This window comes from Eschrichtius robustus, chromosome 1, assembly GCF_028021215.1.
Source record: "Eschrichtius robustus isolate mEscRob2 chromosome 1, mEscRob2.pri, whole genome shotgun sequence".
Classification (NCBI taxonomy): domain Eukaryota; kingdom Metazoa; phylum Chordata; class Mammalia; order Artiodactyla; family Eschrichtiidae; genus Eschrichtius; species Eschrichtius robustus.
The window spans coordinates 157,399,405-157,426,210 of record NC_090824.1 but is presented as its reverse complement, the minus strand read 5'-3'; the positions used below and the strand labels follow the sequence as shown (position 1 = coordinate 157,426,210).

Sequence of the window (26,806 nt, the reverse complement as noted above, 5' to 3'; positions counted from 1 at the left end):
GCAGGACCTAGGCGTTAGTATTTTAAGTTTCCCAGGTGATTACAATACACACCCAACTTTGAGACCCAGGGATATAACTGACCTTGGAGGCAACAATTATGATCCTGTGGGGATGGACATGTAAGGTCGGGCACGTAAGCTCTGGCACATAAGCTCTGGCACGTATGCTCTGGCACGTACCATGTAGCCTTAGCAACTTTAATGTTTTGTTTATAAACTTTGCAATGGGGATAATTCTATTACACAGATGGCGTGCAGTGTCTGGCCCATAATCTGTGTTCAGCGAATGGTCGCCCCCTCACCCTCTCCCCCCACCACTTCCCCCTCAGAGGTCAGTTACGTAAGGCTGTCAGGCTGTTGGCAGCGGGCACCGGATAAACAGGTATTGCATGTTTTGCAGGCTTCCTGCTGTTCACGCATCATGTTTTATTCATGCACATGTGATGCCGAGTGTTCCTTCTTAGGGGAGAAATTTCAGCCTGCAGCTTTCAAGACGGAAGAATACATTTGTATAAATTGAGGGCACGGAAGACCAGTGAGAGATGAGAGAAGCAGTGCTTTGATGAGGGTTTGGTGGGCAGTTAGAAGCTGAGGGCAAGGATATTTTACAACCAGGACTCTCTTCTGGGCCGGTGCTGCCCTCTAGTGGGGAAGAACCATCACCCACCCCAGCTTCCTCCTCACTCCATCCGCTTGAGGGGACCCTCCAGGGTCAGAATCACTCTGAGACCAGTTAAAGAAGCAGAGACACATGCTAGGGGAGACCAGCCCGGCAGGCCACCCGTCTCAGTCTCATCATCCCTGAGACACACAGAAAGTTCTAGAAAGCATCTGCATTCTAGGTACCAGAGCTTTGCATGCATTGCCTCTAATTCTCACTGTTCTGCAAGGCAGATAATTCTTAATCTAGACTCAGTGTTGGCAAATGAGCCATTTGGAAATTGAGAAGTGTAATCAGGATCCCAGCCTAGGTCTGGCTGATTCCAAAGGCTTCACCGCTGTACCGTAATGTCCTGTCTGTTCTATCTCTAAGAACCTAGGTGGTCCTACAGGTCTGAGTTCAAATCCACCTCCACCATGTACAAGCTGTGTGGCCTTAGAGCAGTCAATTAACCTCTCCGAGCTTCTGTTTTCTCATCTGCAAAAAGAGTTTCACAGCATGCACCTTATCAAGTGGTCATGAGAATTTTTGTTTGACATCAAGCACATCAGAAGGGAAAAAGACTTGAAAGCGATTGTCTCAGGATGGTAGGATAATAGTAAGTTGTCCCCTTTTCTGACTGCATTACTTTTTTTATTGAAGTATAGTTTGTTTATAGTATTGTGTTAGTTTCAGGTGTAAAGCATAATGATTTTTTTTTGCAGATTATATTACGTTATAGGTTATTACAAGATATTGGGTATGATTCCCTGTGATATACAGTAAATCCTTGTTGCTTATCTATTTTATGTACACTAATAATGAAATATCTGAATGCATTACTTTTATAATCAGACAAAAACAAAGGATTCATTAGACCACTTTCCTTTGAAAAGCAGTCAAAGCACTCACCCCACCATGTACCAGACCAGTGAGATACCGTTGAAGAGAATGTTGTCTCATTTTCTCGAAGCAGTATCAAGCAAATCTCAGGACCCCTCCCAAGAAAACCACAGACTTCCCCTGAAGGGGTCTTTCATCTTGTCAAGCACAGAAGCCTCAGCTCCGCCCTTCCCCTGCCCAGCTCAGTGCTGTCTCAGTCATTGCTAAGAAGTCAGGGCTGTCACATGTCACCCGGTGTCCTGGGGTGCCCTCCCTCCCCACAGCCAGGAAGGGATCCGGACCTGGGCCTTGGGTGCCTGGGATTGTGGTTCCGAAGTGTATTAGCTTCTTCCTTCACCCCTGCGCTGAGGGCAGCCGGGAAACTCCTGGCCCCTGAAATTCCCTTTTATCAGCACCTTAAATTCTACTGCAATAGAGAATTCCATTCTTTAAAAATATATTCTTTAGAAAATCTTATCATTTGTTTCCAGGCTGTGTTGGATACTTTTTTTTTAATTGCTCTTAAAAAAAAATAACCTTATCTATAGGGACAGACTGGAAGGGAATATCTAAATGAATAGGAGTGTTTCTCTCTGGGTGGTGAAAAATGGTGATTTGTGCCATCTTCCTTGTAATAATAATAGATAAAATTTATTAAATACTTACTGTATGCCAGGCACTGTGGAGAGCCTATGACATGTATTAATCACTTCAACCTTGAAACAACCTTGCAAGGTAGGAACTATTATAATCCCCACTCTCAGGTGAGAGCATGGCGGCCCAGAGAAAGTAAATAACTTTTCCCAAGGTCCAACAGATAGTACCGACGCTGGCCATCTCCGGGTCTGTGTTCTTGGCCTCTGCGTTGTGGTGCATCTCCATCCTTGCTTTCTTCTCAGATCATTCTTCAGTGAGCATGTGTTTCTTTTAAGATGAGGGAAAGAGTTTTTGTTTTCAAGTGAACTTATCTGGTTCCACCAATGCAAAAACACATGGAAAAAATACAGTGCAAATATAATAATGCCCAAAGGAAATATGGAAATGATGGTATTTCTTTTTTTTTTTTTTTTGAGTTAAATTTATCTTTTTATACAGCAGGTTCTTATTAGTTATCTATTTTATACATATTAGTGTATAGTTGTCAATCCCTATCTCCCAATTCATCACACCACCACCACCACCGCCCCCGCCACTTTCCCCCCTTGGTGTCCATATGTTTTTTCTCTACATCTGTGTCTCTATTTCTGCCCTGCAAACTGGTTCATCTGTACCATTTTTCTAGGATCCACATATATGCGTTAATATACGATATTTGTTTTTCCCTTTCTGACTTACTTCACTCTGTATGACAGTCGCTAGATCCATCCACATCTCTACAAATGACCCAATTTCGTTCCTTTTTATGGCTGAGTAATATTCCATTGTATATATGTACCACTTCTTCTTTATCCATTTGTCTGTCGATGGGCATTTAGGTTGCTTCCATGACCTGGCTATTGTAAATAGTGCTGCAATGAACATTAGGGTGCATGTGTCTTTTTGAATTATGGTTTCCTCAGGGTATATGCCCAGTAGTGGGATGGCTGGGTCATGTGGTAATTCTATTTTTAGTTTTTTAAGGAACCTCCATACTGTTATCCATAGAGGCTGTATCAATTTACATTCCCACCAACAGTGCAAGAGGGTTCCCTTTTCTCCACACCCTCTCCAGCATTTGTTGTCTGTAGATTTTCTGATGATGCCCATTCTAACTGGTGTGAGGTGATACCTCACTGTAGTTTTGACTTGCATTTCTCTAATAATTAGTGATGTTGAGCAGCTTTTCATGTGCTTCTTGGTCATCTGTATTGTCTTGTTTGGAGAAATGTCTATTTAGGTCTTCTGCCCATTTTTGGATTGGGTTGTTTGGTTTTTTTTAATATTGAGCTGCATGAGCTGTTTGTATAATTTGGAGGTTAATCCTTTGTCCATTGATTCGTTTGCAAATATTTTCTCCCATTCTGAGGATTGTCTTTTCGTCTTGTTTGTAGTTTCCTTTGCTTTGCAAAAGCTTTTAAGTTCCATTAGGTCCCATTAGTTTATTTTTGTTTTTATTTCCATTACTCTAGGAGGTGGATCAAAAAAGATCTTGCTGTGATTTACGACAAAGGGTGTTCTTCCTATGTTTTCCTCTAAGAGTTGTATACTGTCCAGTCTTACATTTAGGTCTCTAATCCATTTTGAGTTTATTTTTGTGTATGCTGTTAGGGAGTGTTGTAATTTCATTCTTTTACATGTAGCTGTCCAGTTTTCCCAGCACCACTTATTGAAGAGACTGTCTTTTCTCCATTGTATATCCTTGCCTCCTTTGTCATAGATTAGTTGACCACAGGTGCGTGAGTTTATCTCTGGGCTTTCTATCCTGTTCCATTGATCTATATTTCTGTTTTTGTGCCAGTACCATATTGTCTTGGTTACTGTAGCTCTGTAGTATAGTCTGAAGTCAGGGAGTCTGCTTCCTCCAGCTCCATTTTTTTCCCTCAAGGCTGGCTTGGCTATTCGGGGTCTTTTGTGTCTCCATACACATTTTAAGATTTTTTGTTCTAGTTCTGTAAAAAATGCCATTGGTAATTTGATAGGGATTGCATTGAATCTGTAGATTGCTTTGGGTAGTATAGTCATTTTCACAATATTGGTTCTTCCAATCCAAGAACATGGTATATCTCTCCATCTGTTGGTATCGCCTTTAATTTCTTTCATCAGTGTCTTACAGTTTTCTGCATACAGGTCTTTTGTCTCCCTAGGTAAGTTTATTCCTAGGTATTTTATTCTTTTTTTTTTTGAAAGGGTAAATGGGAGTGTTTCCTTAATTTCTCTTTCAGATTTTTCATCATTAGTGTATAGGAATGCAAGAGATTTCTGTGCATTAATTTTGTATCCTGCAACTTTACCAGATTCATTGATTAGCTCTAGTACTTTTCTGGTGCCATCTTTAGGATTCTCTATGTATAGAATCATGTCATCTGCAAACAGTGACAGTTTTACTTCTTCTTTTACAATTTGTATTCCTTTTATTTCTTTTTCTTCTCGGATTGCCGTGGCTAGGACTTCTAAAACTATGTTGAATAATAGTGGCGAGACTGGACCTCCTTGTCTCGTTCCTGATCTTAGAGGAAATGCTTTCAGTTTTTCACCATTGAGAATGATGTTTGCTGTGTGTTTGTCGTATGTGGCCTTTATTATGTTGAGGTAGGTTCCCTCTATGCCCACTTTCTGGAGAGTTTTTATTATAAATGGGTGTTGAATTTTGTCAAAAGCTTTTTCTGCATCTACTGAGATGATCATATGGTTTTTATTCTTCAATTTGTTAACATGATGTATCACATTGATTGATTTGCTTATATTGAAGAATCCTTGCATCCCTGGGATAAATCCCACTTGATCATGGTGTATGATCCTTTCAGTGTGTTGTTGGATTCTGTTTGCTAGTATTTTATTGAGGATTTTTGCATCTCTATTCATCAGTGATATTGGTCTGTAATTTTCTTTTTTTGTAGTATCTTTGTCTGGTTTTGGTATCAGGGTGATGGTGGCCTCATAGAATGAGTTTGGGAGTGTTCCTTCCTCTGCAATTTTTGGAAGAGTTTGTGAAGGATGGGTGTTAGCTCTTCTCTAAATGTTTGATAGAATTCACCTGTGAAGCCATCTGGTCCTGGACTTTGTTTGTTGGATGATTTTTAATCACAGTTTCAATTTCATTACTTGTGATTGGTCTGTTCATATTTTCTATTTCTTCCTGGTTCAGTCTTGGAAGGTTATACCTTTCTAAGAATTTGTCCATTTCTTCCAGGTTGTCCATTTTATTGGCATAGAGTTGCTTGTAGTAGTCTCTTAGGATGCTCTGTATTTCTGCAGTGTCTGTTGTAACTTCTCCTTTTTCATTTCTAATTTTATTGATTTGAGTCCTCTCCCTCTTTTTCTTGATGAGTCTGGCTAAAGGTTTATCAATTTTGTTTATCTTCTCAAAGAACCAGCTTTTACTTTTATTGATCTTTGCTATTGTTTTCTTTGTTTCTATTTCATTTATGTCTGCTCTGATCTTTATGATTTTTTTCCTTCTGCTAACTTTGGGTTTTGTTTGTTCTTCTTTCTCTAGTTCCTTTAGGTGTAAGGTTAGATTGTTTATTTGAGATATTTCTTGTTTCTTGAGGTAGGCTTGTATTGCTATAAACTTCCCTCTTAGAACTGCTTTTGCTTCATCCCATAGGTTTTGGATTGTCATGTTTTCGTTGTCATTTGTCTCTAGGTATTTTTTGATTTCCTCTTTGATTTCTTCAGTGATCTCTTGGTTATTTAGTAACGTATTGTTTAGCCTCCATGTGTTTGTGTTTCTACGTTTTTTTCCCTGTAATTGATTTCTAATCTCATAGCGTTGTGGTCAGAAAAGATGCTTGATATGATTTCAATTTTCTTAAATTTACTGAGGCTTCATTTGTGACCCAAGATATGATCTATCCTGGAGAATGTTCTGTGCGCACTTGAGAAGAAAGTGTAATCTGCTGGCTTTGGATGGAATGTCCTATAAATATCAATTAAATCTATGTGGTCTGTGTGTCATTTAAAGCTTGTGTTTCCTTATTAATTTTCTGTTTGGATGATCTGTCCATTGGTGTAAGTGAGGTGTTAAAGTCCCCCACTATTACTGTGTTACTGTCGATTTTCTCTTTTAGAGCTGTTAGCAGTTCCCTTATGTATTGAGGTGCTACTATGTTGGGTGTATATATATTTATAATTGTTATATCTTCTTCTTGGATTGATCCCTTGATCATTATGTAGTGTCCTTCCTTGTCTCTTGTAACATTCTTTATTTTAAGGTCTATTTTATTTGATATGGGTATTGCTACTCCAGCTTTCTTTTGATTTCCATTTGCATGGAATATCTTTTTCTATCCCCTCACTTTCAGTCTGTATGTGTCCCTAGGTCTGAAGTGGGTCTCTTGTAGACAGCATATATATGGGTCTTGTTTTTCAGTCCATTCAGCAAGCCTGTGTCTTTTGGTTGGAGCATTTAATCCATTCACGTTTAAGGTAATTATCCATATGTATGTTCCTATTACCATTTTCTTAGTTGTTATCGGTTTGTTTTTGTAGGTCCTTTTCTTCTCTTGTGTTTCCCACTTACAGAGGTTCCTTTAGCATTTGTTGCAGAGCTGGTTTGGTGGTGCTGAATTTTCTTAGCTTTTGCTTCTCTGTAAAGCTCTCCATCTAATCTGAATGAGATCCTTGCTGGGTAGAGTAATCTTGGTTGTAGGTTCTTCCCTTTCATCACTTTAAATATATCATACCACTCCCTTCTGCCTTGTAGAGTTTCTGCTGAGAAATCAGCTCTTAACCTTACGGGAGCTCCCTTGTATATTATTTGTCATTTTTCCCTTGTTTTCAATAATTTTTTTTTGTCTTTAATTTTTGTCAGTTTGATTACTATATGTCTCGGCATATTTCTCCCTCAGTTTATCCTGCCTGGGAGTCTCTGCGCTTCCTGGACTTGGGTGGCTATTTCCTTTCCCATTTTAGGGAAGTTTTCGACTATAATCTCTTCAAATATTTTCTCGGGTCCTTCCTCTCTCTCTTCTCCTTCTGGGACCCCTGTAATGTGAATATTGTTGTGTTTAATGTTGTCCCAGATGTCTCTTAGGTTGTCTTCATTTCTTTTCATTCTTTTTTCATTATTCCATTCCACGGCAGTGAATTCCACCATTTTGTCTTCCAGGTCACTTATCCGTTCTTCTGCCTCAGTTATTCTGCTATTGATTCCTTCTAGTGTATTTTTCATTTAAGTTATTGTATTGTTCATTTCTGTTTGTTTGTTCTTTAATTCCTCTAGGCATTTGTTCTTTAATTCTTCTAGGTCTTTGCTGTCTCTTGTAACATTCTTTATTTTAAAGTCTGTTCTATCTGATATGAGTATTTCAACATTTCTTGAGTCTTCTCTATCTTTGCCTCCATTCTTTTTCTGAGGTCCTGCATCATCTTCACTATCATTATTCTGAATTCTTTTTCTGGAAGGTTGCCTATCTCCACTTAATTTAGGTTTTTTTCTGGGGTTTTATCTTGTTCCTTCATCTGGTACAAAGTCCTCTGCCTTTTCATTTTGTCTATCTTTTTGTGAATTTGGTTTTTCTTCCACAGGCTGCAGAATTATAGTTTTTCTTGCTTCTGCTGTCTGCCCTCTGGTCAGTATTTCTTTTTTATGATTCTGTATCATCCACATTCTTTGAAATAAGCATCTCTCACTTAAGTAACCAAAAATCCAAAACTTGTAAGGCAAAAAAGACAATCCTGCTACTAGAAATACCAGCGAGGAGAATAACTAACAGCTAATGTTTTTTGAGAACGTCTTTGTTCCAGGAAATCATCTGAAGACTTTTTTGGGCACTCATACATTTGCTCCTCAAAGGCTCCCAAGAAGGTAGGGGTTGTTGTCAGCCCATTTTACAGAGTCAGGAACTGAGGTACAGGGAGCATTTGTGCTGTGCCCACAGACACATAGGGTGCAGCGGAGCCTGACACTGCCCTTCCCGTAGTGCCCTAAACCCCCCTCAAGGCAGGAATCATCCCTGTCCTATTCCACCAGTGACCCTCAGAAATACTAATGGATTTGCCTGATTTTAGAGTGAGGAGAGGCACTGGGAGAAGCCCCTGGGTTTCTGGATGGCCTTTTTGCTTTTGCTTTCAGCCATTTAAAGAGTTTGTGCCTTCAGCTCCTCAGGGACAGCCTTCGCCACTGTGTCCCTGCCCTGATGGGCTGTTGGTATAGAAGCTAGGCCCCGTGTCACACTCCAGCAAAGAGAAGAATAAAGGCTTGGAGGGAAGGGTCAGCATTTTCTCCTTCACAGGATACCACATGTGCAGCTGTAGCCTGCCCAGTGAATGGCCTCCTCCTGCTTGTCCACTAGGGGGCAGGAAATAGCAAGCCTTCAGGTGGGCCTGGCTGCAGAAGACTCAGGGCCCATCAAGAGGAGGAAAAGCGGGCACCCAGAGCGTATTTCCCTTCCCCTGGCTCTTCTAGCTCTTCTAGCACCCAGCAAAGCCAAGGAGCATCAGTGGAAACAAACATCTATGAAGTACTTCATCTGGACCAGGGGTCACGCTGGGCCCTTACATCTGCTTTCATTTATCCCTCCCTACCAGCGCTATGAAATACATCTTATTAGCATCTCCCCTTTTCAGATGTGGAAACTAATAGAGGTGAGGGACTTGCCCAGGGCTGCCAGCAATTAAGTGGCAGCACCAGGATTCACACCCAGCCCGGCTCTAGAACCCATCGTTAACCCCACTCACCACACCCACCTCTGAAGCCAGGTGGTTTCTATCCACATCCTCGTTGTGGTGCAAGGTGTGAGAAACAGGTGGCTACCTGTGAGCGGCGGGGTTTGGGGTTGGGTTTGGTTGTTATTCTTTAACTTTGCTTATTTGTGCTTGAGCTCACTGGAGACCCAGTCCTGCAGAGGGCACCAGGGGTCAGCTGCCCCCTAGAACCAGGGGCCCTGGAGCAAGTTGCTTAACCTCCGAGAGCCTCAGTTCCTTCTGGGATGCAGCTGGCGTGACAGTACCCACCTCATCGCATTGTTAGAAGGAATCATGAAATAACGTGCATAAACCACATAGTCTAGTCTCTGGAACCATACAATAAGCACTCGATAAATAGCCAATAGCCATTTTTCTATAGGCACTTATATCACACATGTATGTATATGTGAAAATGTGATAATCATGTGTTTGTGCAGAAAGCATATTCCAGCTTAACAAATTGTTGCAAAACAAACACCCACGTAGCCTGTAAATAGACCAAATACAAAACCAGCACCTGAGAACCCTCCACCCAACCCGTGCCTCCTTCATTGTAACCCCTCCCGCCCTCATGGGCAGCAGTGACCACAACCCTGACTTCTCTGCTATTCATGTCCCTATTTTTCTTTATAGCTTGACTACCTAGTTATATATCACTACATGGTTTAATTTTGCCGCTTTCAATTCTGCGTAAGTGGAATCACACCAGTATGTATTCTTGCCTGTCTGTGTTCTTTTGGAATTACATCATTTAAGATTAATCCACGTTATTGATGATTTGTTTTCTCTGCTGTATAGTAATTCCAATGCATGAAGGTGTCACAGTTTGTTTCTCTGTTGTTCTGTTGATGGGCATTTGGGTTGTTTCCAGTTTGAGGATCTTACAGGATTGGGATGAGCATTCCTGGATGTGTCTCCCAGTGGGTTTCAGACTTTCTGTAGAGTATTTACCTAGGAATTAGGATTGTGGGTCATTGGGTGAATTCCTCTTTGGTTTTACAGACACTGCCAAAGTTTTGCCAGAGTGGTTGTGTAGTTTACGCTCCTACCAGCAGTATGCAAGAGTCCAGATTCCCTACGTCCTTGCCAACACTGGGTATTGTCAAGCTCTTCAATCAGCTAAAAATCTAATGACATTTCATTGGGCTTGTAATTTACATGTCCCTGAATTCTAATGAGTTTGAGCATCTTGTCCCATTCCACTGTTCCTTTGAACCTCCTCTTCTGTGAAGTACCTGTTAGGGTTTCTGCCCCCTTTCCACTGGTTTGTCTTTTTCTCATTGACTTATAGTAGTCTTTATATAGTCTCTATATGAGCCCTCCGATTCTTGTATGTGTGTTTTTAAGGATGTATGTTACATGTATATTTTCCCACATCTTTGCTTTCCTCGTGGGCTCTTTTGATGAATATAAGGAATGACCTTCTTAATTTTAATGTAGACCAATTTGTCAAGCTCTTCTTTTAATGCTTCATGCTTTCTTTGTTTGGTTTAAAAAATCTCTCCCTGCCCCCAACATTGTGACAGTACTTTTGTCTATTATCTTCCAGAAGCTTTATTGTTTTGCTTTTCACACAGGTCTCTGATATGCCTGGAATTGATTTTTACATGTGTTGTGCAGCCGACTTTTTTTTCCTATAATTTCAAGCTGTCCTAGCACCATTCATGGAAAAATTCATCCTTTCCCCCACCACTTTGTAGGCACACTTTGTCATAAATCAGGCGTCCACGCAAGTATGGATCTGTTTCTGGGCTTTCTCTTCTGCTTTATTTGTACGTTTGCTGTTTCTTGTGCCAGAAACACACTGTCTTCATCATTACAGCTTTAAAAGAAGTCCAGTAGGGTATGTCTTGACAATTCTTCTTCTTCTTCCAAGGTGTCCAGGCTGGTCTTGGCCCTCGGCGTTTCTATGAACAATTTAGAATCAGTGTGTCACAGACACACAAAAGACGTTCTTTAGTATTCTTATTCATTTTCATATATCAGTAATAATAATAAAGTTGATTAATTCTTCCTGGGCCAGGAAATTCCAAATACATAGAAGTCTCCGTTTGGATTTTCCCAGTTCTTCTGGTTCTATGTGTCTGACCTGATCCCTTTCTAGAGGCTGTCATGTCAGTCCCCTTGACACATTGCATCTAGAAGGAGGCACATTCCCAGCACTGAGAGAGACACATGCAGAGAACACTGTCCAGGGAAAGAGCAGGCGGGGGCTGAGTCCCAGCTCTGCCCCTCCCCAGCTGGCTGAACTTGGGCAGACCATGGCCGAGAAGAGTTTCTCCCTCCCCATTTTGTGTCACTGCTGTAACTAGTATTCTCATTCACACACCCTTTCAGCGGATTGTCAGCTAACTGTCCTGGGCCAAACTAGGGACAGAAAGAAGAATAAGGCACCATCTCTGCCTCACAGGGCTTCAAGTCTCCTCCAGCGTGTCTGGGACTGAGCCCCAGTCAATGCCAGGTCTGAAAAATGACCCACAAAAAAAATGTCCCATGGTCAAATAATTAACAAGCAGCTTCATGCATCATCCTGTTCTTAGAGATTCACATGTAGCAGGTATAAGATCTGAGATTGTCCTCAAATTTGCTTAACAATTGTATTGGTTTCCTACCCCCGCTGTAATATGTTACCGCAAATTTAGTGGCTTAAGATAATATAAATGTATTATCTTATATCGTGGAGGTCAGAAGTCCATAATGGGTCTCCCTGAGCTAAAAATCCAGGTGCCAGCAGGGCTGCCTTCCTTCTGGAGGATCCTTTCTGGAGGGGAGAATCCACTTTCTTGCTTTTCCCAGCTCCTAGAGGCCACCCACATTCTTGGCCTCAAGGCCCTGTCCTCCGTCTTTAAAGCCAGCAGCGACTAGTCAAGGCTTTCTCATGATGCCATCGCTCTGGTTCTGTGGTCTCATCTCCTTCTCTGACTCTGAGTTGTATTCCTCCTCCTCCTACATCTACAGGTCCTTCAAGATTACACTGGCCCACGAGGATAATCAGCATAATCTCTTTATTTTAAAGTCAATTGATTAGTGACCTTCATTCCATCTGTAGCCTTCGTTCTCTTTGGTCAGTTACAGTAACAGACACAGGTTCTGGGGATTAGGACATGGACATCTTTGGGGACCATTATTTAACGTCCTATACAGTGGAACCCTTAGCCTGTGAGTGTACTCACCCCAGCTTGATAGCGCGTGTAGTGCATTGCTGTGTGTGTTCTTCACAGCACACGGTACAGTGGGAGGTCTTTCTCTAGCCCCACTCCATCATGCACTGTCCTCTTTGGCACTGACATCATATGGTAGGTTGATTTGTTTATGGCCTTTCTTCTTCCCAAATACCAAGTCCACAAAAAAAGCAGGGATTTTGTCTGTTTTGTCCACAGCCGTATCTCAGCTCCTTGCACAGAGCCTGGCACCTATAGGTGCCATTATATAATTTGAATGATGGAGAATGGTTGGAGGTCTCTCCAATAAGACAGCAAGCTTCTTGAAGGCAAAATCCTTGTCCAGTTCATCTGTCCTTCCCCAGCGTCCAGAGATGGCTGGTGCTAAGTAGGAAGATTGTATAGCATGGGCGGCAGATTTACACCAGAGGTTCCCAAACTTTCTGGGTTCATTGTACCCTTAGTGTCTTATTTTTCACAGAGCCCTGAGTCTGCAGGATATACCCAGCAATTGTGTTTATCAAGCAGTTAGGTTCAAATTACTTAATACACGTTTGAAAAACATAACACACATAAATTGAAAGAAAAAAGTATTTCTATTTTATTTTTAAATATGCATGATTACTTACTAATGGGTTGCGTGTCCCTGCTGGGGACTACACAGATTCTCAAACATTGGAATCAGATTGGACTCCACCACCTTCATTTCCTGTGTTCTGCATTGATTTCCACACCACGTTTGCTTTTTATCACAGCAGGTACTGAAAACTCAGTTCACAAAGACAGGATGTATTTGAAAGGAATGTTGCTTGATCCAGTGCTGAAACCATCAGCCACCTAGAGTGAGCAGTTGTGAGTAGTTGTATGAGTAGCATCTGACAGATGTTAGCCATCACTGGGTTTCCCTCAAAAACTTAAAACATTTTGCTGTACCCCTGTGAGTTCACTGTGGTACCCCAAGGTGACTCGACACACAGTTTGGGAACTGCAGATTTACACTAACCTAATTTACAGAAGGCCTGTGTTCAAACCAGGACGCCATAGTTAGATCACCATGGGGGTCATGCCATTTCTTCTCCCTTTGTTCAGTCCTCACATCCCTGGGAAACCAGGTTAGCATCAGAATGTGCTTGGCAGGTGGGCAGTCAGAGCAAGGGGGTGAACTCTGGACTCTGGATGGCCAGTCCGTCTGGACCCTTCTGTTGCTTGGGATTACGGCTGCTTCCCACGAGGAACCCTCTCTGGGGCTTGGCCTGCTCCCAGCATCAGCCCCTCTCCCCTGATGGTGGCTTTAGGAAATGAGGCATGGGGGGGGGGGGGCGGGTGGTGAAGCACGCTTTGGAGAGAGGAGGACCAGGAACCCAGGTGTGCTGGCCTTCATTGTAGCAGAAGAGACACAGGCGTCATCCATTTAACAAACACTCCATGGCTCTTTCTGGGTGCCAGACTCTGTTCTAAGAGCTTTACAAATGCGAGGTCATTAAATCCTCCCTATAGTCCCATGGAATAGACCTAATATCATTCCCATTTTACAGATGAGAAAGCTGAGGCACAAGGAAGTTAAATAGACCTTTCCCAAGGTTCCCAGAGCTGGGAAGTGGTGGAGCTGGGATTTAAACCCAAGTGGCCCATACTCTCTCCAGACCTGCTTGAAGGATGCTTTTCCCCTAAGGGGATGAGAGAAACCTGGCTTCAGAGCCCGCTGTGCTGCTTTCTGACTCGCTGTTGGGAAGTGAGGCACTAAACCTTTCCTTCCGCTGTGAAATGGGCTCAGTAGACTCCCCGTCAGGGCCATTGAAAGAATTACAGCAGATTATGCTTGTAAAGCACCAGGATCAGGGTAGCAGCACAGGAGGAGCCCTTCTCTCTCTGATCTCTGCGTCCTGGGCTCGCCTCCCGTGTACACAATCTGACAGACAGCAGGGGGCAGCACTGGGCCGCTGAAGAACCTTCTCTCCTGGACCTGGAGGCGCTCACCATTCAACGCAAGGATTCTGGATTTTAGGGCCGGACCATCTGTTTCTTGTCTATTTAGGCAGAACATTTTGAGGGGGGTTTGCTAAACAAGAACAAAATCACAGCCTGGTGGGATGAATCGAAAAGAGAGCAAGGAAGCAAATTCAGAAGTACCTTTCTGTAAGATCACAGCCTGCCTTGTGTGCTGTCAGGGGAACAGCATCCTGTAAAGACCCAGGGCTGTGCTCACCAATGCTGCTTGATTTGAGCTGTTATCCTAAGATATTTCTGAAGTGAAAAAGGGTGCTTCCTGATGCATGAGCCTCCCACCCCACCCCATCCCATCCCCACTACTGGATTGTCCCTTGGAAAATATTCGAGAACCCATTGCTGCTAGAGGTTTACTTGGCATCTCTCCGAGGAGGAGCTACTTTAAAAATATTCCCTTACTTCAACTGAGGGGAAACAATGCCCTTCACACAAAAATACGCATCCTATGTCTTTTTTTCTTTCTTTTCTTTTCTTTCCTTTTGGCCACGAAGCTTGCAGGATCTCAGTTCCCTGACCAGGGATTGAACCCGGGCCACGGCAGTGAAAGCACCGAATCCTAACCACTAGACCACCAGGGAAGTCCCCCTACATCCTTCTTTGGTTTTTTGAATGGGGTCCTACCAGGTTTCTTTGGGGGAGAATTATGTCCTGTTCAAATGGAAAGCCACCATCCAGCGTTTTGGTGACCCATGCCCTGTCCTAAAGGAACCAGATGGAGAGACCACCTTGGCACGTGGTTTCTCTGCAGTGGCCTCTGCCCATCCGAGCTGCCAGAACAGATGGCTGGCCTGTCTGGGCCTGGTGGGGCTCTTGTGGGCAGCTGAGCTTGAGGGATGCCCGTCCTTTTGTGTCATAACTTGCACAAGGGCAGGACACCCAGGGCCTGGAGTCTCCAGCTGTCCCATGACGCTGGCTGGTCCACACTCCCACACTCTCCACTGCCCCCATGTGGGGGAGGGGTAACAGAACACTCAACACAAGCTTTTTTTTTTTAATTTTATTTTTGGCTGCATTGGGTCTTCATTGCTGTGCGCGGGCTTTCTCTAGTTGTGGCGAGCAGGGGCTACTCTTCGTTGAGGCACGCTGGCTTCTCATTGCGGTTGCTTCTCTTGTTGCAGAGCACGGGCTCTAGGCATGCGGGCTTCAGTAGTTGCAGCATGCGGGCTCGGTAGTTGTGGCGTGTGGGCTCTAGAGCGCAGGCTCGGTAGTTGTGGCGCACAAGCTTAGTTGCTCCGCGGCATGTGGGATCTTCCCGGACAAGAGATCGAACCCTTGTTCCCTGCACTGGCAGGCAGAGTCTTAACCACTGTGCCACCAGTGGTTAAGTCCCAACACAAGCTTTAAAGCTCATTGGTTGTTTCTTTCCAATGATACTAAAAGCTTGGTCCTTTGACCTATTCAGTATTAATTATCATTTTCATTGTTCAATCTGTAGGGGATGGAGCAGTGATTATTACATTGATTGGGGGGGTATTTAATTTGCATGAAAGGAGGCATGTTATCATGGGGGCACTGCTGGGGGTCAGAGTGATGGCTAGGGCTATGGAAGGGGCGTCAGAAGAGTAGTTGCAGCACCCCTGGCAAGAGAATTGTGTTCTATCTCCGTGCCCCTTTCTTTTGGGACAGCCTGAGTAGTTAGTTTACTTGCTGAGGCATCTTTAGAGTGCCAGTGGCTGACCAGTGGCTCCCCTTAGACTGCAGCCTGGACAGAAGGATAGAGCTGGCTTCATGATTTTGTCCTGAAGCAGAAAGCCCTTCAGTCTACCTCAGGTACAGCTGTTGCCTTGGGCACCCCCTGTCCACACCCCTGCCCCTGTGTCTTTCTCAGCATCACTTCCTGCTTCGCTTTCCCCCATCTACCAAAGAGAACCGAAGCCAAGACAAGCTCTGCTCCCTAACTCTGCCCAGCTAAGGCCAGTCCTCCTAATTCTAGCCCATACTTGAAAGATCACCACGTTCTAGACTTTTCCAAAAACACCCCACCTTTCTCAATTTTCTCTGGTCGGTTATCTCAACCTAAGTTGTGACAAACCAGAGCCAGTGTTTTAATAAAGTGGATTCTGCTCCTCTCCAGATTCCTATAAACAGGAATAACTGTGAGACCAGAGGTCATCAGCTGGGTGCAGGAGCAGCTATTTTGAGGCCCTTGAGCTTCTAGATTGCTCCATATCAGAGTAGGATTTCACTGGGGGTGGATTCAGCCCCATTCCTGTGATAGAAACCATCCTCTTTTCATCCTGTCCTTCATTAAACAACATTCCTTATAAGCCATCTTTAAGTGATTGCTTTGGGGTTCTGGGTTCTTGTCTGTAAATGAGGAAGACGTGGCTCCTTTGCCAGATATCTAAAAAACAGTTAAGGTGTCTATAGTTTCCCCTCCAAGTCAGTGAGCTCCAGGAAGGCCTGGATTGTTGACTCTTTACTTCAGTGCTGAGTCCCCATCCCTGAGAAGGCTTCTTGGCACATAGAAGGAACTCAGTAAGTATTGACTGAGTGGGTGAATATTTGAGCGGTTCCATGATGACATCACTGGGAGATTTCAGGCTGAGTTAGTCTACCCTGCGAACAGACCAGAATTATCCTCCACTGAGCTCAGCTTCCCTCTGTTTGAATCCATTTCCTACCTTGTTCCTCATGTGCCCACATGGACATGTTAGCACCCACCCTCCAGGCTGTCTGCTTGGGTTGAATTGACCCATGTACTGATTGTCCCCACAGGCAGCCAGCTTCCTAAGAAAAAGCCACTTCTTTAGTCTTATTTTTTATTCCCAGGGCCTTGTGAGTTATCAGTGCTCAAGCTGAAATTTAGTTAAATAGAGACAGCCCGTGAGTTTTTAGTTTGGGCTCAGTGCTTTTCCAGAACGATCAAAAGGTTTGTGCAAAATTCCAGATACTATATCCATCAGATATGTTACTTAATCACGTACCTAGTACCACCTTCTCAAGTCCTACAGAAGAGCCTGAGGCCTGAACAGCTGTTACAACAACAGAGAGCAATTCAAAAAATATGGGGGCGGTGGGGGGGGGGGGGACTGCAAAACTGAAATTAATAAAATGTTTAATTAAATGTGCTCAAAGCATACCATTATGTCAGCTTTGTTATTTGCTAAATTTAATGCCTGTAAACATTTCATTACATTTGAGAATAATTTGTGGCTTCAACTTTTCTCACTTCACAAGAATTCCTGAGTTTGCACAATGAGTGCTGAGAAATCTTCACCAACCGTAAATTAATTGAATTACATAAAGCCAAATAAATGTGAAAGCAAAATTATAAAAATCCTTCCAAAAATGTTTATGGCAGAAAAAATATTTCATTATAGACATGGACGTATTTTAATAGGTTTGGTATGATATGGGGTGGAGTCCTCTAAAAGTAAGTGCACTTGGAGCCCACAAATATTTCAAAGCAACCTATTGAAACTGTAGAATTCCTGCATGACAGTGCTTCAATAGAGTTTCCAAAAATTGGAAATACTAGCTTTCCCCTCTAGGATTTTTAGACTAATTCCTCTAATGTCGTTTGTCTAATCAGACCTCTCATCTGATCAATGTAAAACAGTTTTCTTGAGCTTTGGCAGTTTTGCTCAATGAATGGCTTCTGCTTTTAATCTAATCTTGGTTTCATCTTCTTCTTTCAGGAATCCTGTTCACGATGCTGGTGTTTGGACCAGCCTGTGGATTTATCCTGGGCTCTTTCTGTACCAAAATCTATGTGGATGCAGTCTTCATTGACACAAGTAAGGAATTTATCTCAATTTCCAAGCGCCACCCACAAGCCCTTCCTCCATCATAAAGGAGCCCCAGCCTCTGGGTTCTAAAACCTTCCTACTAAGCAGCAGCCTTAATGCATCCACTTCTCTAGCTGGTGGCCCCCTTGAGATTAGAGGAAAGATTGGGTCATGAATTTGGTTCAGGGAGTCTGGCTTGAAGCATGTGTTCTGCTCATGTCTACCTAGAGACTGAATAACCCCCTGGGGTTGATTTCACTCCTCAAATCTGAATTTTCCTCATCTGTAAACTCAGGGTAACAAAACTTATATCTGCCTTGCAGGGCTTTTGTAAGATAAATGAGGGGACAGATGTGGAAATGCCTGGCATACACACATACTCGTTGAACGTTGGTCCATGAACCCATATGAGGACCCTATTTCTTAAACTAAAAGTTGGAGCACGTGTTCAAGTGCAAATGTACACGTGGGGTCAAGGAGACAGAATATTTGAAAATTGTTTCTGTAAGACACTGTCGTGGTGGGCTTTATAAGGAAGTATACCATACCTCAAACCCATTTTAAGCGACATGTCTTGTGTTCTCAGCAGGAAGAGCAAGTGTATTTCTCAGCCTGCTCTGGGCCCCCCCATCCCTAGCACACTTGGATTGAACAGCGTGCTAGTTGAGATGCGCTAGGCTATGCAGTGGTAACAGACAATTCCCAAATCAAAGTGATTTTATGCAGCCAAAGTTTATTTCTCAGCCGTACTGCATATCCAGTGCAGGTTGGTGGTATTTGGCGGGTGGAGGGTGAGACTTGCCTATTGTAGTCCCTCCAGGACCCAGGCTCACAGAAGTTTCATCTGACTCCTGCCTGCCCAGTCGCCGAGGCAGGAAACCAGCTCCTGTTCAGAAATGACACGCATTGTTTCTACTTACATTTCAATGACCACAGCAAGCCGCCTGGTGTATTAATCTGTTGCTTTGTGACAAATTATCCCAAACTTCGTGACTTTAAACAATAGGTATTATCTCACAGTTTATTTCTCTGGGTCTGGAGCCCAGGAGCAGCTTAGCTGGATGGTTCTGACTCAGGGTCTCTCATGAGGCTGCATTCAAGGTGTTGAGCTGGTCTCAAATCATCTGAAAGCCCACCTGGAGGGGCTCCACTTCCAAACTCACCCCACGGCTGTTGGCAGTCCTTGGCAGGTGGGCTCTCAGGCTGGCTCCCACGGATCTCTGTACAGGGCTAACCTCGGCATGGCCTCCCTGGAGCAAACAACCCAAGAAAGGGTAAGAGCACCTGAGACAAAGCCGCAGTCTTTTTATAACCTAGTCTCAGAAGTGACACCTCAGTGCTTCTGCTGCGTTTTGTGTGTTAGAAGCAAGCCACTTGTTTCTGTCTACACTTGGAAGAAGGGATCATTTCACAAGGACGTGAATTCCAGGGGTGGGGATCGTTGGAGGCCGTCTCGGGCACTGCCCACCATATGTGTTCACGACTCAACTGCGTGCCCGAAAGAGGACGCTGTGTTCCTATGCAGCTTAGCGAGTTGAGAAGCCATGTTTCCTTTCTCTCTGAAAACGGTGCAGGAAGCCTTTCCAGCTTCTCTGTCTCATCCTGATCTCTTCCCAGGATCAATAAGAACTCTCAGTCCCCTGGTTCTCAATTCATCATCTCCCGACAGGGCTAAATTTACTAATTCACCTCAAAGACATAATCTGGTTTTAAATCCAATCAAGTCACTTTGTGATTCACTCCATTAATCCCAGTGATATATTTACTTGTTGGTAATGATGTTACAAATTTCCAAACGGGGGAGGAAAATCAAATGCAGCCTAATTTTTTGTTCTTTTTAAAGTGCTGGGTCTGTTCAGGAGGTGATTGAATGCCGCTGTTTTGTAGTCCTTGGTTGGCCCTTTGAACCCTATTCCTAGCGAGTGGGATGACTGGTGGCCTGGTCAGAGAAACAACCCATGGTGACAGTCAGCTGCCGTCTTGCTTCTACGGACAGAAAGCCAGCTTCCGCCACTGCACCAAAGGCAGTACAGGACAGGAGTAGCGAAGGAGGGGAGGAAAGGGGCCACCCTCCCAGTGCATGGGGAAGGCTGCCTGTGGGGAGAAGGCAAGTGTCCAGGCAGCCTATCCTGCCCTCAGTGTATTATCAGGGCCCCCTTGAATCAAAGCTTGTGGAATACCAGAATCCCTGAGCCGGAAAGAACCTCAGACATCATTCTCTTCCAGCTCTTGCGTTATGTAGATAAGGAAACTGATGCCTAGAGAGGGAAAGAGATGTACCCAATCCAAGGGGTGTATCTATATAAAACCCAGGTCTCCGAGCAAGCATGTAGAGATCCCCCCTCGCCAAGATTCCTCTTGGGAATGAAACAGCATCTTCTTCTCAGTGACTAGAATGGCCAAGAGGTAGACAGGTGGCTGGAGGGGGCTTAGCCCATCCACTCGCATCCCCCTCAGTACACCATTCCTTTGCTCAGGCCGTCCCCTCAGTCTGGAGTGCCATCCCCAGCCATTCTGCTCAACATCTGTCCTCACCCTTCGAGGCCCAGGTGAGGCAGTGTCATCTATGGTTCTAGACTCATTGGCAGTTTGAAGCCTCCCATACCTGAGACAGGTGGGCGCGTTTCCGTTCCGTCTGGGCATCCTGCTGATGGCCGCCTTCCCCCAAAATGAGTTAATAGCGGACTTCCTATCTGATGAGTCTCTAGGGACTGAAGGATGTGTTGTGAGTCACCCTCTTTGTTTGCATCCCTTCTGAAGGCCCCCGGAGGGCTGGTGCCACTCTTTACCAGCAGAGGGCAGAAGAATATAATTTATTCTATTCAGGAGCCAGTCACAGAATTCCATAGTTTCCAGCAGTTTTCTAATCTTGTGGCTGAAACTTGTCATTCTGTCTCTGAGTGGATTGGGGCTGTATTTCGAGTAGTCAGTTCTCAGTTCTTTCAGGATGACCCTTCCCTGTCTTTTCCTCACCGACTAAGACAGAGCCCCTCTTTCGGGCTGTCCAGCCTATGGGAATGTGCCCTTAAGCATGAATGTACAGGGGCCACGCACACAGCCATATGTTTCTGAAATTCCAGCTGAGAGTTGGGTGGGGGACTGGGAAAAGCAGTGGCCTTGGAATTGTGCGAGGTGGGCAAGGCAGGTCCCTGGGAGCCCCTTGTTATGGGGTAGTTGGAGAAGGGCCTGTGCCTTTCACCAGGCAGCCTAGCAGCGGCTGAGGAAACAGGGTGGAAAGGCAGAGGCCGGTGAGGGCGTCTGGTTGGAATCTGTGTGTCAGTGGAGCTGGGGCTGCAGGGGAGGTGGTTGGTTGTAGGAACAGGCCAGCTATGGGGCTGCCAGACCCCACGGGCAGCTCCCCAGGAGGGCTCCCCTGGCGGCACTCAGACACAGGGATTCTGCTGCTGCTGCCTTTCATCCGTGTCTGAGCGCGCTGTGGCTCCCTCGCCCCTCTTCTTAAGGAGGATAGATGCCTCCTCTGACAGCCTGGGGAAGGAATGATGGTGCCTGCAGAATTTCTTTTCTAGAATATCTTTGTAAAGGTGACACCAGTCAAGGGCAGGACATAAGAAGAAGAAGGGCTTGGTAGCAGAGTAGACCCCTGAGCACTGGACTGACCAAGCTTCACAGTGTGGGTTTAACAAACTGACGACAATGGCAGCCATGAATTGACCCCTTTTTAAATACATAGAATGCCTCTTTGGAACCTCAGAACATTCCCATTAACAGACGATGTGTCCTCCTGCAGTGATGATGAGTTCTGAGTTCAAACATCAGACCAGACCTCCATTCACATCCCAACTACACCCCTTATGAGCTGTGTGACCCTGGGGCCATTTCTCCTCATGGGTCTATGCGTGGATGACATGAGTTAATCATGCAAAGCAGTTAACACAGTGCCTGGGGAATAGTAAACACACAGTAAAATTAAGTGGAATGAGGAACAGAGAGGTTAACTCACTTCACAGCCCAGGGCTGTCTGACCCCAACTGGGCAGCTCACTTCCCTGAAACCTCTCCAGGAATTTAGCCAGAAGGCTGCCCCCTTCCATGGACAGAGGCCTTGCTGAGATGCCCTGACTGCCAGCACTTCCCTACAGACTGGTCCTAAGGCACACCAGCCCGCTCTGCTACAGCTGCACAGCGTTTGCAGCTGCAGAAAGATACGTCCATCCATTGGCTTCACAGAAAAGGTCGACAAGCAGAGAGCATCCAGCTCTGCCACCCCGGGGCTGGCTGCCACCGCCAGATTCCTTCACGTTGGACTAATTAGTCCAGCGGCTGGGATTCTGAACAGTCCGAGCTGCCCTCCATCCCCACCCCCTCCCTGTCTCCGGTTTCTAATTAGGTCTGGAACTTAATGATACTCTTGGACTTCTTGAGTCCCATAGCAAAAGTTTTACAAAGTAGGTTAGAAAAATAGGTAAATGGACTGAGAAAAACAAAGCAAAACTGCTCAGAGAGCCATAGTATCGCTTACACATCAGTATGGCCTGGGACTTAGTCAGTGTTCCCAATTTGCTTTGATCTCTTCTTCTCGCAGTCTTGGGTATCCTCATGGGTGGCTTGTTGGTTAGTTTTAAACTGGTTTAACCCCGTTCCTGGGGATTTCTTTCGTTTGAACCAACAATGGTAGTGGTCCTTGGAAATGGAGGGAAATCTCAACGAAGCCCGTATGTTTATATGACTTTCAACAGAGGGAACGAACAGCTGTCAGAGCTTGCTCAACTCACCCAACGAAACCATGAAGCCCTCCAAATGTTGGATTCCAAGAGTGCAAGAGTCAGAACAATAGCTTTTATAAAGCAGAAATCTTAACAAGCCTACAGACACGTATGCAAAGGTAGACACACCCTGTACCGGCCTCGTGGTGATCCAGGGAGTGGCTCTCCCTGCTCCCCTCTGCTCCCTTCCCAGCATTTTTCCTCAGTGCCTGGAATGACCAAGGGGTAGGCAAGTGGCTGGAGGGAGCTTACCCAGGACACTCACAGAGTCCCCTGAGGATGCCAGGCCTTTGCTCGACTGTTCTCACAGCCCAAGATACTGTCTCCACTCTGTCCTTCTCAACATCTTTCTTTATCCACGGTTCTAGCTTCATTGGCAATTTGATGCATTCTAAGTAAATGAGACAGATGGGTGCTCTTCAGTTGTGTTCTGGGCATCTTCCTGACAGCAGCCTTCGCCAAAGGGCAGTCATTTTTTAAGATCAAGACGCTAACTAGAACCAGATAGAAAGAGAAGTAGAGAGATTTTCACTCCTGGCCCCCTACCTGGACCTAAAAGAATACCATTGCTATTCTAAGCCTGCCCGGGACCACTTTTCTTAAAGGGTATGATTTTTTATTTCCTAAGCCTTTTGTACTAGTCAGGGCAGTCTGAGTTATGCTGCAGGAACAAACACCCCCAAAATGTCAGTGACTTGGAAATACTAAAGGTTTATTTCCTGCTTGTGTTATATACCTGATGCAGGTCAGCAGGCACATTTTGTTCATTGTAGCTTCTCAGGCATCATCTTAGGGAGAATTCCACATGCTTTGTGATCAGGGAGGAAAAAGAGCATGGGGAGTCATGCACCAGCTCATACACATCTCCACACGGAAGAGACGTGTCTCCTGTCTCACATTTCATTGGCAAAATTCTGTGGTGCGTGGCCACACCTAACTCCACAGTATGGGAGGTGAAACCCTCCTCGTTCTCAGAGGAGGAGACCCAAGTGCAGACATGGGTAATGTCTAGCAGACATGCTTTGCCAGGCCACGTAGAGAACTCCCCTTCAGCATAGGTAATGCTAGAACAATATCTGCTGAACGATGACAGTTGCCGGGGGTGGGGGGGTGGGTGGATATTCATCTTAAATGGCCAAGATGCCTCCTGAAAATACTATTCATTGTAGAGATGGGTAGAGAAAAGAAGTGCCTCAGAAAAGACATTTCTCAGGCTGGTGTCAAGCATTCGTTGTCTTCCCAAGAGCCACCAAAATTGGGCTGAAGCTCCACTCACGAGGCTGACCAGTCCTGAGGGCAGCACGCTCCAAAGCTGAGTGGTTTCTTCTTAGCCTGTTATTTCTTTCCCTGCCACCGTCCTCTGGATAATTGAAATGGAGGGGAAAAAAATCAGTACTTCCCAGAATAGTCAACTGTGATTTTCCTGGCTCTGCAAATCCCTGCCTTCCACGCATCTCCCTCCAGACCCGTCCCCCACCCCTTCCCCAGCGGCAGGTGTGCTCTGATGCTGACACAGATCGGGTACCCTCCCCTGTCTTAGGAATCGCGAGTGCGTGTCAGCTTTCCACCCACAGGCACAGGCCTACAGGGAGCGAGTTGCCAAATTCACATAAACATCCACCTCCCACAGCGCAGCCCCTCTCGCGGGGATGTTTTCTCACACATAGAACAGTCACTGACTTCCTATCTAAAATATGACTTTCTACGTGCTACTGATTTTGTTCTCCCAAACGACTGCCAGGATTTCTCTCTCCCTACTGGCTCACATCTGCCGGATTTATGGGGCCCAAAGACAAAGGAGGGAAATACTGTAGCTCCCTTTTCCTGTCTTTTGTTTTCGTTCATTGCTTGGCAGTAGGTGAAGAAAAACAGTAAGCGATTGGTGCAAACAGTCTTGCTCAGCTACCCAAGGTGGTGTGACTTCCTTTTCTCTTCCGGTGTTTGCATAAAGATGCTTTCAAGATCACCCTGTGTTTTCCCATGCCATACTCCTTTTAAAAAAAGTCTGTACACCTTAAAATTCCCATTTATATAAATATATCCCTAAAAGTAAAACATTAAGAGCTCCCACAGATAAGAGCCGACTCTGTGTCAGGTGACGCTTTTTCATTACCTCTCATCCTGGAAACCACTGTCCATGGCTATCATCTTTATTTCACAAATGATGAAACTAAGGGTCAGGGAGGGCGAGTAACTTGCCCAGCATCACATGCTAGTAAGTAACAACGCTGGGATTCAACCCCAAGCCCACTAGAGTATATACTCTATAGAGTAGATACTCCTCTCCGGCATGAAGCTGCACAAAAGCAACTGGCCCGTTCAGGTGCCCCGGTTATTGCTGCTAGGCTCATGTCAGGGTCTCCAGGACAGAGACTACCGATGTTGCAAAGGCCAACTTGCCAACTATCAGAAGAGCTGGTGGTCTTACCCATTGCACAAAGCACAGAAATTATCCACTGAGGGCCCTCCAGGGAGCCCAAAACAAAGACCTGCCAGTCAAGAGGGGAAGGGTGTAGCCCTTGGCGACTGGATGCCTGTGTTTCAGTCTTCAACTCTGTGGATGTAGACAAGGCACCCAGCCTTTCTAAGCCTCGATTTCTCCATCTATATGAAATAGGGACGGTAAAAGGCCCTACCTCGTAGGGTTGCGGGGAGGGTTGATTGGAACAGTTAAGAATGCACTCTGCATGGTGCCTTGTGCAGAGTAAGCCCTCAGTAAATGACGGCTGGTGTTTTCATTACTGTTAGCTGAAGAGTCTTCAGGGAGAACACTTTACAAATGGGGGGAGTGCTCATCTGGTGACAGTGGTCATTTCTCTTGCCAAGCCCATCCATCCATCTGGTCCAGGCCTGCAGCCCTATTCGTTCTTAACTCATATGCTGTGGTCCAGATCTCCAAGAATTTCCTTCCATGCTCCAGGGATATGGGATCATCATCAAAGAGACATCTGTAAGCAGCTCATGCAGGAGTGCCCTGCTCTGAAAGGCAGTTGTAGAGAGAGGGAAAAACATCTACCAAGGGGTAAGAGGTTTACATCTTCTTGACTTCAGCTGGCAGATCAAAGAAGTCACAGACAGGAGAGCCAAACCACATGCATGTTTCCTTAAAGCATAGACCTTGGCCACAGTACTTTCTAAAAGAGGACTGGCCCCCCAAACCACAGGCCACAACCAAGGTTTTTAATTAACCCATCCCCTAGCAGCTTGGAAACACAACCCTCACCATAAATATTAAGCTAACATCGATTAAGTGCTTAAGCACGTGCCAGGCGCTATCCTGAGTACTTTGTGTCTGGTGTGGCTCATTTGATCTTCCCAACTCGATAAGGGTAAGTACCATCATAACATCAGTGTTATACAGATCAGTCAGCTGAGGCATGGAGAGTTCAAATTGCTGGCCTGAGGTCGCACAGCGAGAAGTGGGCAGGATTTCAGTCCAGGTATCCTGGCTCTTGATTTCCATTCTGCACCGCCCCGTGTGATCTGTGAACTGATTTAAGACGGGGGTGGGGTGTGGAATGGGATCTCAGGTTAGGTGCTTCGTAGGGGGTGCCAGTGAATATACGTAGAAAACTATACCCTTGAGCGATAAACGTTTCTGTTTCCCTGTGTTTTTGTTAGCAGACCTTCGCAGCTCTGCCAGGTCAGTCAATTCCAGCCTAAATTCAGAGGGTGTCTGGCTTCTCACTGTTTTTGTTTAGACTGATGCAAGCACAGGGTAGACAAGAAAATGAAGGAGGGAAAGCCATCAGCCTTCAGCTTGAGGAAAACCAGAAGCACGGCTGTGAAGCCGTAGGCTGCTTTGCCCATGGGCCAGTCTTCCCCGCCTCAGGCTGTTTCCAGAGCCCTCAGCCTATCTGTAGAAATGATTGCAAACCTCCACCAAATGCCAGGCCCCGCCAGGTCCCCTCCCGCTAACCGTGCTCTTTCCGATTGCAGGTAACCTGGACATCACCCCGGACGACCCCCGCTGGATCGGAGCCTGGTGGGGTGGCTTTCTGCTCTGCGGTGCCTTACTCTTCTTTTCTTCCGTCTGGATGTTTGGGTTTCCACAGTCTCTGCCCCCGCACTCAGACCCCGCCCTGGAGAGCGAACAGGCCATGCTCCCCGAAAGAGAATACGAGAGACCCAAGCCCAGCAACGGGGTCCTGAGGCACCCCCTGGAGCCGGACAGCAGTGCCTCCTGCTTCCAGCAGCTGAGAGGTAAGGGCGCCTCATTCGCAGGTGGCACTCAGGACCGGATGCTGGGGGACCTGAAATAGAATCACATTGGTTTTGTGTGATTTGCCTTCCCTGGCCCTGTGCTTAACTGATCCCTGAGAAGTAAATGCGC

The 26,806-nt window shown here is 45.3% G+C and overlaps 1 protein-coding gene across 2 annotated transcripts in view; it reads left to right on the top strand.

Moving 5' to 3' along the window:
- SLCO3A1 (solute carrier organic anion transporter family member 3A1) overlaps positions 1-26,806 on the top strand; it is a 326,566-nt gene that overhangs the window by 240,258 nt on the left and 59,502 nt on the right. For both annotated transcript variants that reach the window (XM_068537556.1, XM_068537553.1), the window contains exons 3-4: positions 17,661-17,759; positions 26,413-26,676. In XM_068537556.1, the coding sequence (XP_068393657.1) occupies positions 17,661-17,759; positions 26,413-26,676 (363 nt within the window). The remainder of the gene's footprint in view (positions 1-17,660; positions 17,760-26,412; positions 26,677-26,806) is intronic.